Source organism: Centroberyx affinis, unplaced genomic scaffold (genome assembly GCF_046629955.1).
Source record: "Centroberyx affinis isolate AG114_WGS23_722 - 3 ecotype Tasmania unplaced genomic scaffold, CSIRO-AGI_Caff_v1 ptg000238l_1, whole genome shotgun sequence".
In the NCBI taxonomy this organism is placed as follows: Eukaryota; Metazoa; Chordata; class Actinopteri; order Beryciformes; family Berycidae; genus Centroberyx; species Centroberyx affinis.
Window position 1 is genome coordinate 251,193 of NW_027278923.1, and position 16,965 is coordinate 268,157.

The 16,965-nt window shown below is 41.6% G+C and overlaps 1 protein-coding gene across 1 annotated transcript; it reads left to right on the top strand.

Moving 5' to 3' along the window:
- The first annotated feature begins 5,772 nt into the window (after positions 1-5,772).
- On the top strand, positions 5,773-16,371 carry slc4a1a (solute carrier family 4 member 1a (Diego blood group)). The gene is made up of 21 exons (XM_071543388.1): positions 5,773-5,880; positions 7,307-7,393; positions 7,889-7,944; positions 8,540-8,646; positions 8,932-8,978; positions 9,079-9,244; positions 9,398-9,533; positions 9,619-9,688; positions 9,814-9,856; positions 9,970-10,154; positions 10,571-10,778; positions 11,009-11,212; positions 11,411-11,559; positions 11,798-11,992; positions 12,151-12,396; positions 12,563-12,652; positions 13,428-13,594; positions 13,944-14,185; positions 14,280-14,449; positions 14,773-14,946; positions 15,131-16,371. Exons 2-21 carry the CDS (start codon positions 7,367-7,369, stop codon positions 15,206-15,208), a joined length of 2,760 nt encoding a protein of 919 aa, XP_071399489.1. The 5' UTR covers positions 5,773-5,880; positions 7,307-7,366; the 3' UTR covers positions 15,209-16,371.
- The last annotated feature ends 594 nt before the right edge of the window (positions 16,372-16,965 follow it).

Sequence of the window (16,965 nt, forward strand, 5' to 3'; positions counted from 1 at the left end):
GCACAGCAGATAGCTGGCACAAAATGGTGATAACAGGTCTGTGCCACAGTGCATTTAGCTGGGGCTAAATGCCACTGCCCCTTACTATGTATATGTGGTAAGTATCTTTGTGGCAGGTTTGCAGTACTTTTGTATGCGTTTGGCTTTTATTGGTTTTATATAAAAGACATTGAGTTTCCTTGTGTATGAAATGTGCTGTGCAAATGAAGTTTGACTTGACTTGACTAATACTCACCCTATCCCCAAAACACACACACAAAGCATTTTTTCTTGACAATCTTTATCCATTTAGTTTGAAAAATACTGTCCATACCACAGATACAAATGCCTTTTGGTTTGTAATATGTATGCAATGTTGGTGCACTACACACATTATTTATTTAATTAACTTAAGTTAGTAGTTGTAGTAGTATTAGTAGTAAGTAGTGACATGATATTTTCAGTTTTTAGAGACGGGCACAATTCTACATTGCTCCACAGTTTACATTACATTCACTGTGAATTTGGGAACATTACAGACACTAATCGACCAATTGAATCACTGATTAAAGTTGGTTCCTGCGGCTTGTCAGCAGCTTATGGGCTCAAATCAACATCCCACCATATTTCTCAATCCCCAATTACTGATCCTCCTAGATTGATTCAGCTTTAACGATGCCTCAGGTACAATATGTGGTGCTGTACTGCATATTGATAAGCTTTGTAGCACACAATTTTATTTCTGTAAAATCATTTTCAGAACCAGCAACAATATCACTCTGTAACTCTGTGTAAGAGACATTTGTTACCTGTACCCCGCAGAATACGAGAGCGAAAGGGAAAGAGAGGGTTAGGATGGTATTTAAGGGATGCCGGAAGAGGCGCGGTTGAGGTGTGGTCCTGCTCCTAAAACTCGATAGATAAGCTTCAATAAAATCTGGTTGCAGTTGGTTCCTCATATCCAGTCAGTTCAAGATGCAGAATGCTAAACACGGTCTATCTAATGGACCTCTCTGCTATATTGACACGATTGCTTTTGTGTGATTGAGTGATTTTGTGGCTATTTTCTGCACCTAATTATAATTTATTTCATAATAGTGCTAACAATTCAGAACAGGAAAATGTGAACAGCCAATAGGAACCTTTTGTTTTTAATCTAGACTTGGACCAGCCAATAGGAAGCTCCTGTTTTTAATGTAGATTGTGGAGCAGCCAATAAGAAGAACCTCTTGTTTAAGAAAAACTGATAAAAACTACTTAATGCTGGAAATATTCCTCAGATTAAAGACACAAGATTGCACAATTCTTTAGCATAAAAAGTTGCATGTACAGTTGCACATAAGTGTCTTTCTACTGGTTTACAGTAACTAATTCATGATGAATCTATTTAATGGAGTTGGGTGGGCCGAAAAGGACTGATTTGGTTTCATTAAATTGTAGAAAATTCTGCAACATCAATCACTTAAAAAAAAAAGAAAAAAAATTACAACAAATACAATTACAATAAAATATAATTACAACACAGCACAACACAACATCACAAAACATACAATACTAAGCCTATGAGTCCAACAGTAATCCATCGGGTAATATTTATTCATATTAGAAATAAGCAGCAACAACAACAAAAGTAACATATGTAATTTACTCATGGTATGATACACTCTCTGCCATCAGGAAGAAGACTCCATGTGCCAAAGTGCAAATCAAACCGCTTGAAGCTAAAGATTTTTCCAGCCTCCATCAAGCTGCTGAACTCTAATGCTAAATCTTAGTGCAATAGAGCAATGTGCAATAAATACACAAGCACTTTAGCACTTGGCACTTTTGCACTTTAATTCCTACAGTTTCTTTTTAAACTGTCGTGTTGTCAATGTCATATGTAGTCAAATGTCTTTTTTATGTCTTTAAGATGTTTTTATGTGAAGCAACCGTCTAGCATCGTGTCAAATGCTTCTCATGTTTTGTGATGTTTTTGTGATGTTCTATGTGAAGCAACATAGTTGCACTGTGCACTGACAAATTTCCCCTCGGGGACAATAAAGTGTACTCTACTCTACTCTACACAAAATATCTATGAAACAAAAGAGAGATGGAGAGGAAAACAAAACAATTAATAGAAAAAATAGTAGTAATGCTACTAAAGTCATGCTCCCCTGACCTGGAAACTTTGTTTATCAACTGCAAACCATGGCTGGCAGAACAGATTACCAGTGTGGAACGGACCCAGACACCCTACTCATCATTTTAGGAGATTTGAATGGAACAAACCTGAGAGATGAACTTCCTAAATATAGACAGCACATCACTTGCACTACCACAATATGGTACATCTCATTCCGACATACAGGTCAAAGCTAAAAAGTGCTAAGCCTGTTAAAAGAGGGACCGATGTAGCCATTGAAGAACTACAGAGCTGATTTGACTGCATGGATTGGAATGTCTTTAGAGCCACTTCCAGCAACCTGGATGAATACACAGACACTGTGATTTCCTACATTAGCTTCTGTGAGAACAGCTGTATTCCTACAAAGACCAGGATTAAATACAACAACAACAACAAGCCACAGCTGAGTTCACAGCTGAGCTGGCAAGGAAAAGGAGGCAGCATATAGGAGTGGAAATAAAATTCTCTTCAAGCAGGCCAAATACAGACTGGAAAAGAAAATCAAAACTGCCAAACAGGACTTCACTGCAAAGTTTGAAAACCAGTTTTCAGCTAACAACCCATCAGCAGTTCGGAGGGGCCTGCAGGACATCCAAAACTACAAAAGAAAAAAAAATTGAAGTGTTATGTAATTTTGTAATAATGTAGTTTGAAACTAGGTGGCATAATAAGGTCCTGTACTTTTTTTTTTTTTTTACTTCAATTTGTGTCTGTTTATACATGTTTAAAATCTGAAGTATGATGCTTTGCATTAGTGAGTTACAGAAAAAAAAAGAAACCCCCCACCCCATGGACAACCCCCATCTAGCAGAGAACCTGAACAGGTTTTACTGTAGGTTTGAAAGACCACAGCTTAACCTGGATCGCCTCACCACCCCCCAGAATCCACACCTACCAGCAGTCCAGCCAAAGTGTTTCCACCCTTCCACCCTTGCCAGCTTCCTCACAGACAGGCCACAGAAGGTCAGGTTGGGAAAATACACCAGCGGCTCCCTGACCCTCAGCACTGGAGCACCACAGGCGTGCGTGCTCTCTCCTCTCCTCTACTCTCTCTACACCAATGACTGCACCTCCAGTGATCCCTCTGTAAAGCTCCTGAAGTTCGCTGACGGCACGACAGTGATCGGCCTCATCCGCAACAACGATGAGTCAGCATACAGACAGGAGATTGAACAGTTGACTTCATGGTGCAGTAAAAACAACCTGGAGCTAAATGCCCTAAAGACTGTAGAGATGATAGTGGACTTTAGGAAAAGCCCCCCCTCCCACTCCCCGATCATCATCCAGAGCTCACCAGTCTCCATGACAGACTCCTTTAAGTTCCTGGGAACCACAATCTCCACACATCAACACCGTCACAAAAAAGGCACAGCAGAGGATGTTTTTCTTCAGGCAACTGAGGAAATTCAACTGGCCAATGATGATGATGGTCCAGTTTTACACCACCATCATCGAATCCATCCTCTCCTCCCTCTGGAAGGAGGGACTGTAAAGACTCGAACCACCCGCCACAAGAACAGCTACTTCCCACATGCAATAAAGCTCCTAAATGGTTAATCACTTCTACAGTGTACCTTCCCCCCGCCCCGCCCCCATCACTACCCCTCACTGTTATCTATTCATTTATTTATTTATTTTATCCAACATAGTGCAATACTCAACAGTGCAATTACTTACAGTGCAATAACTATATTCTGTATTTGACTCAGATCATATCTTTTTCTTCTACTTTTTATATACTGTTTTTATTGGTTTATAATGTGTTTTATTCTCTCTGTCTTTTAACAAAGTACACAAGCAACCACTAAGTTAAATTCCTTGTATGTGCAAATATACTTGGCCAATAAAAAATTATTCTGAAGGGGATCACCTCATTAGTAATCGCTCAAAGGCCTCCCATATATTTTCATAATGGTGCCTTCTGCCACGAGAGATGGCAATCAGTTTTTCGAATCTTGCTGTATTCAAAACTAACTGTAGCCACTCATTCAATTAGGGAAGGATCTCATCTTTCCATTGCCAAGTGTCACACCCCAATATCACAAATGCAGGATTCTCAAAAATCAAATTAACAGTTTCATCACCAAAAACCTTAAATATGTAATTTAAGCTTTGGGCAATCATGTGCACTAGGCCTGTATGATTCTTAATACACCTCCAGCATTTTCTGCTTTAATTAGGCTTGCTTTGTATAACTTTAGAGGTGTCCAATAAATCCTATTTAATCCAGCACTTTATATCTGCAAGCCATAGGTAAATATAACTGTGTCTCGCCAACATAGCAGTTAAAATGTATGTTATATACTTTGTTTGTGTGGAAGCATGTAAATCAAGAATAAGATGGGACCCAAGATTGAACCCTGCAGGACTCCACAAGTAATGTCTGCTGAGGAAGAGTTGTCTTGTCAGTGAAAACATTCACAGAGCTTTATCCCTGAGACTAACCCAGTTTTAATAAAATGGTACAATCTAAGGTATCAAAGGCTGCACTGAAATCTAAAAGAATTAAAATTAAACATTCCTCAGCATCTGCTGCTAAAAGATCATTGGAGGAGAGCAGTTTCTGTGCTATGAAGCGCTCTAAAATCAGACTGAAATTTCTAAAATATATTATTTTGAGTCATAAAAGATATCAGATGGGTTGAACCAACCTTTTCTACAACCTTGCATTAAAAAAGGGCAGTTTGGAGATGGGACACCAAGGGGTCAATCTGGAGTCTTACTGTAAGAAAAGAGGCTGACTGCTCAATGACACTGAAAAAAACAACACCTTGCATTGTCACTATCTCCACAAAGTGATTCTTCCATTCATTGTCAATGGAACCACTGCAGAAAGTGTTTCATAATGTCATCACAGATTACAGTTTTGGCTCTCTAGTTTCTATCTTTAGGAGACTTGTCCATTATTACTTGTCCAGATTGAACTGTCCATGTCATGAAAATAACAAATGTAATAATCTATATAAATTTCAAATGTTTGTTTTTTACATCACTGTCTCCATTCCATGTGCTTGTCTGCATTCCTCGTGTCAGGATCAAACTGGGATGGCCAATGAGCATCGAGCCTCTGGGAGAAGCAGAAGATGGCCAACCCTGTATCTACAGTGTCACATGCACTACAGGCAAACCAAATGAGCTTGAGGGCTGTTTTGGAAAAAAAAAAAGTTGAGTTTGATGTGTTTATCAAGATGATCAACAGGATCCCCCCACCCCATCATAAGGGAATCCCCAATACGTAAACAAGATGACGTAGCAAGCAGCAGCAGCAGCAAGATGCTCTCCTCCTGATATGGTGCCCCCCCCGTCTGCCCTCCTTTACCCCCCGTGTGCCCCTCAGTCAGGATGAGGTCGACCCTGCTGGTCCATACGGGTCGGTCCTACTGGCACTGTGTCCTGACTGACCTGGTTCAAGCAGAGGGCGGAGTGGGGAGAGTAGGGTTGGGGGATCCCTGTCTCAAGGTGTCCCAGGCTGATAGGGCTGTTTGTCTGTCTCACTGGCCTTATCTCACCCGCCCCCCCGTCCCCATTAGGTTGCTAAGCAACTAGAGGGTTGTGAGGTACAGCGCTTCTTAGGTCGATGTAGTTTCATATGGGTGTTCCCACCACTATCGTTCTTTCTCTGTACCCATCTTCTTTAGTCCTAGTTCACTTCTTCGTTAGGCGCGTCTACGCTCACAGCACGCTGACCGTCCTGCTCCCAGCGCTGCAGACCAGGTGGGAGTACCTGCATGCAGGTAAGGGTGTGGCCTCCTCCGGCCAGGGGTCAGGTGCACTGTATGATATTAATGGTATTAATGGGCTGTGGGATATAGATGAAACAAGATGGACATTTGAATGGACCCTATGGACATTCTAACTTTTATTGACTTATGCTTTTGACGTATCTGTAAGATAAGTGTGGGAATTCAGTCCAAATGTGTTTCTGAAATCTTTTTTCAGGAAAATGAGTCTTCAGGAAAACAAACATTTACAGATTGAATAAAACTTGAAAATAAAAGTTGAAAATATTTTCTGTAAACATTTTTACTTTTATTGTATCTTTTACTCATTGGAGGTCAAGGGGATTCCAATCTTTTGAAAGTAATGGCACTTTGGGCCAGTGATGATTTTTATGATTTATGTGATTTTTTAAATCATTTAGCATCTTATTTGGTTCTCTGTTAAACTATCTGTATATTCTCATGGTCATAGGGTGAAGAATGGTTACCACTAAACAGTAGTGTCTCCTTAATGTCCAACAGCATAAGTTGCTCAGATGTGTTGCCAATATCTGCAGAATTCTTTTACGCCAAGCATTATTATTATCATTGTGTCATGGGTAATGGATTTGAGAAAAAGACAAAGACCATGTGCAATAAGAAATATTGTTTTCTTGTGAAGTCTCTTGACTTCTATCTATCTCTTCATAACAACTATTTCCTTGCATGCATAATTTATAGCAATTGTGAACACATTAAGAATTACATTATCATGAAAGTAGAGCATAACTCATGATAATTTTGTTTTAACGTAAGTTATTGCAGTTGCATAACTGTAATAGCGTAGAGTTTGAGTTTTTTACTGTACTCTTACTGAGGAGTCCAGGGTGTCTGGCTGAACAAGGGCGTAACCCAAAGATAAGGCTCTGAATGTCTTCTACTTGAAACACAACGTAGTCCACATACTCTCAACGGCTGATTCATTATCTGCCATGAGCCGCAGCTCTGAACTCGTCTGTCTGGCTCTGTGATGTTAGATGGCGGCATCTTGACAGAACGGGCCTCAAAAAGACTCAGAACAGAGTCTTACTGGGATCTGTAGTGGTTGAGAAACCTATTTGAACTTCAATAGTGAAAAAGACTTTCCCCATCAACTACAGAATAATGATACTTTTGATCAACTGTAGAATTTCATGACCAATACAAGGAATATTTCTTGCTCAAACTGAGGAGTATATATTCAGTCATAGTTCATGCATGTAGGATGCTGTAGATGTTCTGCATATAAAGAATCTCATCCATGACCCTTACCACTCACTAGGAAAAAAACTGTGGATTTAATATTAATGGGCCCTATACTCCATCTATTGCTATTAGTCATATCAAAAGTAACATTGTTTGTACCTTATATGATTGTTGTTTTGTTGTTTTTTTATGTTCACTCATTCATTTTGTGTTATAGGGAATGCATAAAAGTAGCTGAGAGTTCAAGGACAGACAAATCAACATCTGAAACACACCAATGGAAAACAATCTAAGTTTTGAGGAGGTTGGCAAAACTTTTTTTCCCCCATATAAATCATGCAGTGTAATCTAACTTCACTGTTAATGCTGACAATAAATGATCTCCAAATGTACAGCATTAGGCTGTAAGACTGCTGCAAGATCGATTGTCTTAATGAAGCACCTCAGTTGTTTTCCCAGATAACCTTTCGCGATCATTGTGCTCTAAAAATACTTATGACAAGAAGTAAGACATTTTCAGCCCTGATCCTCTGCAGTTAAGCTGTCTGACAGAGATTAGGGCTGAAAATATTATGTGGTATTTTATTACATTATACTGGTCCTCAGAGCCTTTGTCACAGAGAAAAATGATCTTGAAAAATTGCCTAGGATGACAACTATGCAGTTCAGTAAATTCAGTCCAATAGTTCAATAAATCTTGCAGCATGCATCGACTATAACATGTATTTCCCCTTCATCATTGCCTTTTCATCCTCTGACTGTCCTCCATTAATTCTTCTTTGACTTTCCTCTCATCCAGGGCAGTGATATGTCATATGAAGACAATGACTCAGCCTACCCCTCTCCATTAAGACTGTGAGTTCCTTTTAAGTCTTTCAGTTTAAGTAGTACTTACACAGTTACAGGTTTCTCCTCAGACATTCTCAGAAATCAAGTGAATGGGAGGGGTGGGGGGGGGGGGGGGTGGGGGGAGTGCCATTAATCTGCTCTTGCCTTTATCCTTCTCCTTAGATTTCTCATATATAAATATATTTTCAATTCTGCATCCTGTTTCTGATAAGACCAAGCAGTCAGTGATAGTGATATGAAATAAGTTGTACAACCCTGTCCTCTTCTGGCCATGGACAGAATAACACTAATAACAGAACTAGATAACAGAGAACTTGATGAGCTTAAACTGATAACCACGAATGCCATTTGCCAACCGCAATTACAGGCCTCTCTGGGGTACATTTTACCTACAGACATAATTATGGGAGTGCATTTTCCAAAGAGTCCAAAATCTTTCTCCCTGTCAGGGCTGAGTTGCATCGCTTCGTAAGCAGAAAGAGCAGCTTCTGGCCTGTTGTCCATAAGATCTGGTGAGACATTGGGAGGTGTTGTTGAGCAGCACCCACGCTCTCCATAGCTGTCTTGATTAATCCCTGGTTGTGTTTCTCCTCCCCACCAGGACCCCACCAGGCCACAGTGGCATCTATGACCTGGAACAGCGGAGGCAGGAGGAGGAGGAGAATGAGCCGCCCATGGAGAGCATCTTCTTCCCCGTTGACTCAGAGGGTAAGCTCCTCTGACACTCCCATACAGCTATGGGTGATGTCACTTTTCAATCTTATTCTTGGTGGCTTGGGGCGCGTACCATTTGGGCGAGGCATCCTGGGTTCGGAACCGGCCCAGGACCTTTGTCACATGTCATCCCTGTCTCTCTCTCTCCCAGTCTTTCCTATCATTCTAAAACTCTGAACTGTCTGATGAAGGCAAAAATGCCCAAATAATAATGAAAACAAAACTAATCATTCATCATGAAAAAAGGCCATGATATCACATTTTATCTCTCTATTTCAGCCTATATGAATCTGAACACCAATGCCAACACGAGAGGGGACGCTCAGGCAAGTCTACCCTCTTGCTTTAGTCTTATGATTCATATAATTCAAACCAACGTACCAACACTAGCTCTGTTCATTGGCTAACATCATTGCGTTACCACAGGCCTATGTGGAGCTGAATGAGCTCCTGGGCAGCAGCTGGCAGGAGACTGGCCGATGGGTGGGCTACGAGGAGAACCTCAACCCTGCCACGGGAAAATGGAGCTCCTCGCACATCTCCTACCTCACCTTCAAGAGCCTGATCCAGCTCCGCAAGACGATGAGCACAGGTGACTTGGAAATCCCTCAGTGAAAGGGAGATCAGTGTATATGTCAGGATATAATCAAACTAGTCAGAGCTTGACAATTCATCTTAAGAGCCGCTCTAGCAGACGGAGCACACATGTAACTTTAGCAACTGTGTCTGTCTGCAACACACTCAGGTGCTGTCATCCTCGACCTGAACGCCAGCACTCTGTCTGCGGTGGCTGAGAAGGTGGTCGATGAGCTGCTGAACAAGAATGAGATCCGCGCCAGTGATCGCGACGCCCTGCTGAGGGCTCTCCTGCTGAGACGCAGGTAACCTACAGCACCCGCCCGCATGCTCAATCTCATAACAGTCTTTGCAGCGTGCGCTTTATGCTCTTTCTATTTGTCCTTCCAGTCAGTCCGGGGAAGCTGTAGTTACTGCCTCAGGAGACATTGAGATGAAGACCTTTTCTGTCTCCAAGAAGGTACAGTTCTTCAATTTTTATTCAGTTTTACTCAGTTTTCATCTTCTTATTCCTTTGGCTAAATGCCATTATCGCCTATTAAAATCTCAGAATTTACCCTGTGCTGTGGGATCATTCTTTTGCAGAGAGACACCTCTGACAACGTGGAGGCCTCCATCGTCCTCTCAGGTAAATGCATTCAGATACAGCAGTTCTATGCTGTATCTGAATGTTCATTATGTTCTGTATGTGGATAACCATTAAGACTAATGAGGTCTGTTACTGCAATGTGTTTCCCACAGGTGTCCTGGACTCGCTGCAGAAGCCTGCGGTGGCCTTCGTCAGGCTGAGTGACTCGGTGGTGATGGAGTCTGCCTTGGAGGCTTCCATTCCCGTCCGCTTCATCTTTGTCCTGGTGGGCCCCAGCCAAAGTGAAATGGACTACCATGAGAGTGGCCGAGCCATGGGCGCTCTGATGGCTGACTGGGTGAGAGACAAGAGAAAGTAGGGAACAAAAGTGAGATCAAGTCTTGAGGGACAAGTCTCAAGTCAAGTCCCAAGTCTAAATGTAGAACACCAAGTCAAGACAGAACAAATCAAGAGTCAAGTCGAGTCAAGTCAAGTCTCAAGCAATTCAAATTGTGACTTGAGTCTGACTCGAGTCCAAGTCACGTGACCGGAGCCCACCTCTGGTAGGGAGGGAGGAAAATGATAGCACAGCAGCTTGTAGCCTTCGCAAATGAGAGGATACAATTAATATATTTAATAATTAATATAATTTCCCCATTTTCCCATTATTCCCCCATTCAGTATTTTTTTAGGGAGCTATGGGAGCAGCATTTGTTTGTTTTGTAACTGACTGTCAGTGCACGCTAGTAAGTGGCTGTCTTGCTGGTCTCACAGGTGTTCAGTCTGGAGGCCTACTTGGCCCAGACTGACAAGGAGCTGACCAACGCCATCGCTGACTTCATGGACTGCAGCATTGTCATCCCTCCCACTGAGATCCAGGACCAAAATATGCTAGAGCCGATCATCAGCTTCCAGAAGACGATGCTGCGCGACAGACTCCGCCCCAATGACAGCCGTCTTGCCTTTGGTGACAGGGTCATAGGTCAGTATACCTACAGTGTCCAGCCTAGACCAGCATCTTTAACTGGATTTTATTTTCCACCTCTCTTTATGAGACGTTGTACTCTCTTGTCTTATTTTTGTTGATTGTTGTTAAGATTTTAGATATCAGGTAAGTTTAAAGTTGCTACATGTAGCATTTAATTAATATATCATTACCACAGTCAGAATTGAATGAATGTTAATGTCAGTTTGGTTTGTTTATTTGCCCAGTTGAAAAAGCCCCAGAGCCGCCCAGAGAGGACCCTCTGGCCCGTACAGGCATTCCCTTTGGTGGGATGGTGAGAGATTTGAAGCGCCGTTACCGCCACTACATCAGCGACTACACAGATGCCCTGAACCCTCAGGTTCTGGCTGCCGTCATCTTCATCTACTTCGCTGCCCTGTCCCCGGCCATCACTTTCGGAGGGCTTTTGTGTAAGTGCTCGGCTCCCCAACAGAGCTTTTGGTGATGATTTTAAAAAAGAGTCATAGACATACATCTGTTTACTGAAGAACAGCTGATCTACAGGAGTTCAATGACATTTGACGTTCCTAATATCAAATATCAATCAGTGCGACTGGAAATAAACCATTTTAATCGTCTGCATACTTCTCTCCGGTGTCTGACCCTAGCTGACAAAACGGAAAAGATGATGGGCGTGTCGGAGCTCATGATCTCCACCAGCATCCAGGGTGTCATCTTCTGTCTCATCGCCGCCCAACCTGTTCTCGTCATTGGCTTCTCCGGACCTCTGCTGGTGTTTGAAGAAGCTTTTTACGCGGTATGTATAAGCTGCATTCCTAGATGATAAAGGAGTGTCCAACCTCTGACTGTAATTGCTATGTGATGTGATAACCTTGTCTCATGTTATCAGCATTTTCTGTGCAATGTATAAGCACTTTTTAGCTTTTTTTTGTATGCATTTTCTGCTCAAGAAATGTTGAAACTCATGAATGTAATCTTTGGAAAGCCATTTTGCCTCATGAACATAATTGTTTCCTTTGTTCATTCCATGCTAGTTCTGCAAGTCCCAGGGCATTGAATACATTGTGGGCCGTATCTGGGTGGGAATGTGGCTGATAGTGATCGTGGTCATCATTGTGGCCGTGGAAGGCAGTTTCCTGGTCCGATTCATCTCCCGCTTCACTCAAGAAATCTTCTCCATCCTTATCTCTCTCATCTTCATCTATGAGACCTTCAACAAGCTCATCAAGGTTTCCTCACCTCATCTCTCCATCCATTTCATCGCCCTCATAGCCATTTTCCATTAGCCGCCACTGTGAAATTTCATTTTCTCATTTGGCGTCTCTTTTATTTCTCCCTCTCAAATTGCTTCCCTCTCTCTCTGCCTCTCTCCTCCTGTCTTGCTCAGATCTTCAAAGCCCACCCTCTGATTTTGAACTACGACCATCTGAACGACACGCTGGACAACCCCTTCCACCCGGTCGTCAAGGAGCACGTAGAGTATCATCCAGACGGAAACGTGACCGTCCATGAGCTGACGATTGAAAGACCCTACCCCAACACTGCCCTGCTGTCCATGTGCCTTATGTTTGGTTGTTTCTTCATTGCATACTTCCTGCGTCAGTTCAAGAATGGCCACTATTTCCCTGGCCCGGTAAGATCGACTTTCTATGCACACAGGTGGTATAGTGGTGAGGACCTCCACTTCCCATGTACTACCGCAAATGATTTGAGTGTAAAAGAGTGTAAAAGTGTAAAAGCATCCGAAGTAGTTTGTGTGATTGTAACCATCTTGTATCCTTTGCTCTCCATCTCACTAGCTCCGTCGCTTGATTGGAGATTTCGGTGTCCCCATTGCTATTTTCTTCATGATCGCTGTGGATATCAGCATTGAGGATGCCTACACTCAGGTAAGTGCTTTGTAGAATTACACTGTTTCAAAGAAATCTTAAAAATGTCAAACCTCACATCTGTGTACAATTGGGATATGATAGATACAGCATAAATGTTGTACAGTGGTATTGTATATGGTATACACAGGGTATGGACAAGATGATGGACACACCACCGTTAAGACGCCTTTGCCGCCACATTTATGAAGGCAGTAGAAAGTGACATTTCTTATACCATCTTACAATCATCTATGTACAGTAGACACTTGTGCAATTAGGTTCATATATTATTTAGAAGGCCTTGAATATGGATAACATCATAATCACATTGTTCAAACTACCACTGACCACTAATGGCTTGTTGGTTCGGATGTTAAGAGCATTGATGTGGTAGCAAATAAAAAGGTGGGTAAACTATAACCTTCAGTTGAGATTGTCATGAGGCAAGCAACCAGCAATAGGAACCAAACTCAATTATTTTTTCCCTATCTTCATATAAAAGGTAGGTATACTCTATTTCTGCAAATACAAATGTGGGTAAACTGGGTTTATGTGGCTTTACTCTCCACTTCATCCCTGGTTACAATCCTTTGTTAGTAATTATGACAATTTTCCTGTCTCCCTAAGGGATTATATGTCCCAAACCATGCCCAGAAATTCACCCCATCAGTTCAGAACTCAGAATTATTCACTGCGGGGAGATTTCATACTTTTATTTGCATCTTTCTTTTATTTTGTCCATAGCCTGGAGATAGATGTGCTAAATGAATACCTTGTTCATGACCTCTTGCAGAAACTGGTTGTGCCAAAAGGTGTTGAGGTGACCAACCCCAAAGTCAGAGGCTGGTTCATCAACCCCATGGGAGAAAAGAAGCCCTTCCCCATCTGGATGATGGGAGCATGCTGCGTACCGGCACTGCTGGTCTTCATCCTCATCTTCCTCGAGTCCCAGATTACTACGTGAGTGACACCATATAAATGTCAGCAGATCAGGTGTCCTGCCATATGCCATGCGCATATGACAATGTGGGTTTGGGTCCAGCTCATAGCCAGTGTTGCATGTCTCTCTCTCTCTCTCTCTCTCTCTCTCTCTCTCTCTCTCTCCTTTCCTTCAGGTTTCTTACCAGTGTGTACTATCTCAAAAGCAGAAATATGTTAAAAATGGCATTTAAAAATAAATATCAGTATACTAACAACAGGAATTGCCAGCCTTTGTGGCTAAGTGGCAAATTATGTACAATACAGCAATATTAGTTAATGTGCAGTTTTACAGTGAATCAAGATACTCTCTGTCTCTGTGCAACTCCAGGCTGATTGTGAGCAAGCCTGAGAGGAAGATGGTGAAGGGATCTGGTTTCCATTTCGATCTGCTCATCCTGGTCACCATGGGGGGTATCGCCTCTATTTTTGGGGTGCCCTGGCTGAGTGCAGCCACTGTGCGATCCGTCACCCACGCCAACGCCCTCACCGTCATGTCTAAGGGCACGAAGCCAGTGATTGAGAAGGTGATTGAGCAAAGGATTAGTGGCATTCTTGTGGCCATCATGGTTGGTAAGTGTTGCATCTACAGTGCTGACGCAGACACAATACAGAGTCCGAATGAAGTTTTGTTTTGTTAATGTTTCATTTACTGTGTGACTTCCAGGTGTGTCTATTCTAATGGAGCCTATACTGAAGATGATTCCTATGACAGCCTTGTTTGGCATCTTCCTCTATATGGGTATCACCTCTCTCAGTGGAATTCAGATGTGGGACAGGATACTTCTGCTGATTGTACCCAAGAAATACCATCCTGCAGACGCCTATGCCACCAGGGTATACCCTCAAACATACTGAAACACACACAGTGAAATAACTGCTCAGAACTTCACTCTAATTATGAATAAATGCAGTTTTCATGCAGCACACACTTATGTCTGGAAATACACCTCAGCTATCCACATTTTTGATAATGCAGTGCTAGTTTCACGTTTCTGCATGCATTTATACAATATAATGCTGCAATATACATACACCTGAAATCAATCGATAATGCAAAACAATCTCCCTGTAAATTACTGTCAAATTTGTGTCTGTTCATTTCATTGTTCCTCTCCTTCTTCCTCTGCTAACTCCCTCTTCTGTGGTCATCTGTGCAGGTGAAGACACTGCGGATGCATATGTTCACTCTGATCCAGATTGTGTGCCTGGCCATTCTGTGGGTTGTGAAGATCAGCCCCTTCTCCCTGGCGCTGCCTTTTGTTCTCATTCTCACCATCCCTCTGCGCATGTTCATGACCGGCACGCTCTTCTCAGCCATGGAAATGAAATGTGTAAGTAACGAAGCTGAATAACCCAGATTGTATTTTTTTTTTTCATGCCATGGGTAGGGCATGATCAAATCTGTAGAAATCCCCACAGTCAGTGTGTGGTTAAATGTTAACCTCAAGCTGCCATTTCCTCATACTAGGTGATATGTAGGTTTCTCTGTTGTAATTGGATGTAATTCTGTTGCAGCTGGATGCAGATGATGCCAAAGTGACGTTTGAGGAGGAACCAGGGGAGGATGTGTACAACGAGTCCCCGCTACCGTAAACAACACCACATCGTCCATAATCTTTTCATTCACAAACTTTCTAGTGAACTAGATACTCTACAGTGACAAATTCATTTGGAAATTGTATATCAGGTATTTGTAAACAACTCTTTTACAGTTCAAAACTGTTCTGTCATTCTTATCTTTGAAGGACAGTACTGCTCAATTTTAGAGTTCATACATCATTCCTGTGGCCTAGGACAGTTGAATCAGTATTTGTGAACAAGAACCACTTACTACCAAACCTAGAACCCAGAGAGCATCCATATAATCCACAATGTCATCAGGATGCACAGCTTTTCCACTGACAATGACTGGGTTGGCTGACTGTGGACATAAAATATTTCCCTATTTATTCTCTTTTCGTGTGACATCACAGTCTTGGGGTCGTGAAAAATGCTCCTCTCTCATTTCTGACTATACGGGTCAGTATTAAACGTTCACTAACAAAAACGGAGCTATCTTATGGTACAGGAAAAACATTTGAATTGTGGAAGTGAGTGGTATTTCCCTTTAAAGCCTCAGGTATTCAAGTATTTATATAAATGTATTTTTCTTTAAGTATAGCTTGAAAATGACATTGTAGACCTACTCATGTCATGATGATATGTCATTTAGCCTAATCTTATAAATGCACTAGTAAAGCTATGCAGAGATGTATCCAAATGTTTTTACATGCAGAAATAATGCATTCTTATGGGACTATCACACCAGCCTTTTCCCTGTAGTTTTTTTCTTAGTTTATTATTCTCAAATGTTTCACATATCTAATTCTTTGATTGACAGATTGTATCTGTGCTGACTGAACAACGATAAGCAATGCTGTTCAGTTCACATATTAATAGAATAGATTTTGTACATAAGGAGATGTAGTAAACTTATTTCTGCTCCTGAGTGAGGCTTTGTTGGCCATATTCTACAGACAGGGTGTGTAATTGCTTTCATGATTGTAAAGTGGGATGAACAGTAATGGGTGGGTAGTAGGTGGTGAGATCTGATTGTTTGACTTGATAAAAAAAATTATTGTATTAATATTATGAGGAGAAGATTTTCTGTGTAAATGCAGCCCATGCAGTTTTGTGCTCCCCATCGTATATTTGTGTGCTTGGAACACTGTACATGTTTTGGATTTTCACTTTATCAAAAATTAAAAATATACTATGCCTTCAAACTTATTGTGTTTATAAACGTATTGTAAAATAGGTTTTCACTTTCACAGCATCCTCCTCTCACTTTATCCTAGAAGTGAGTAAGAAGGAGGTTCAGTAGGACCACTGAGATGGCTGCCACTCTGCTGTTATGCTGCCTTCAGGTGCTCCCTGTCAGCTCCTACTTCCTAGCACTACTTCCTAAATACAACTTGTTCAGTTCAGATCTTTACTGTCCCACAAGGGGATATTCATTTTGCAGCAAGGCACAATAAAAACAGTAAAACCACAATGTCACGGAATACACTACCAATACAAAATAATCCATACAATAAAAATAAAGACAGGTGCTAAAGTGTGCAAAAACGCATAAGTGGAAATTCCAGCATTTTAACTTGTGTGCTTGTAGTGCATTTACATGCGTTTGGTCGGATATAACAAGAACATAGACCTTGTTACAAAAGTAATCTTTGGTGGCTGTTGTTTTATTCTAGAAATCAAAACTGCATAGAGCTTGTGCTGCAGCAAAGAATTAAGAGGCAGAATGTGCATCAGGCATGTCAATTATGTTTTAATTTATAACAATTAAACACAAATATATAAAGGGT

Excerpts from the sequence above, each read along its gene's own strand:
- slc4a1a (XM_071543388.1), top strand. The coding sequence starts at position 7,367 with ATGGAAAACAATCTAAGTTTTGAGGAG. Across the intron at positions 12,397-12,562 it reads GCCACTATTTCCCTGGCCCG|CTCCGTCGCTTGATTGGAGA; the intron begins GTAAGATCGACT and ends CCATCTCACTAG. Across the intron at positions 14,947-15,130 it reads CAGCCATGGAAATGAAATGT|CTGGATGCAGATGATGCCAA; the intron begins GTAAGTAACGAA and ends ATTCTGTTGCAG.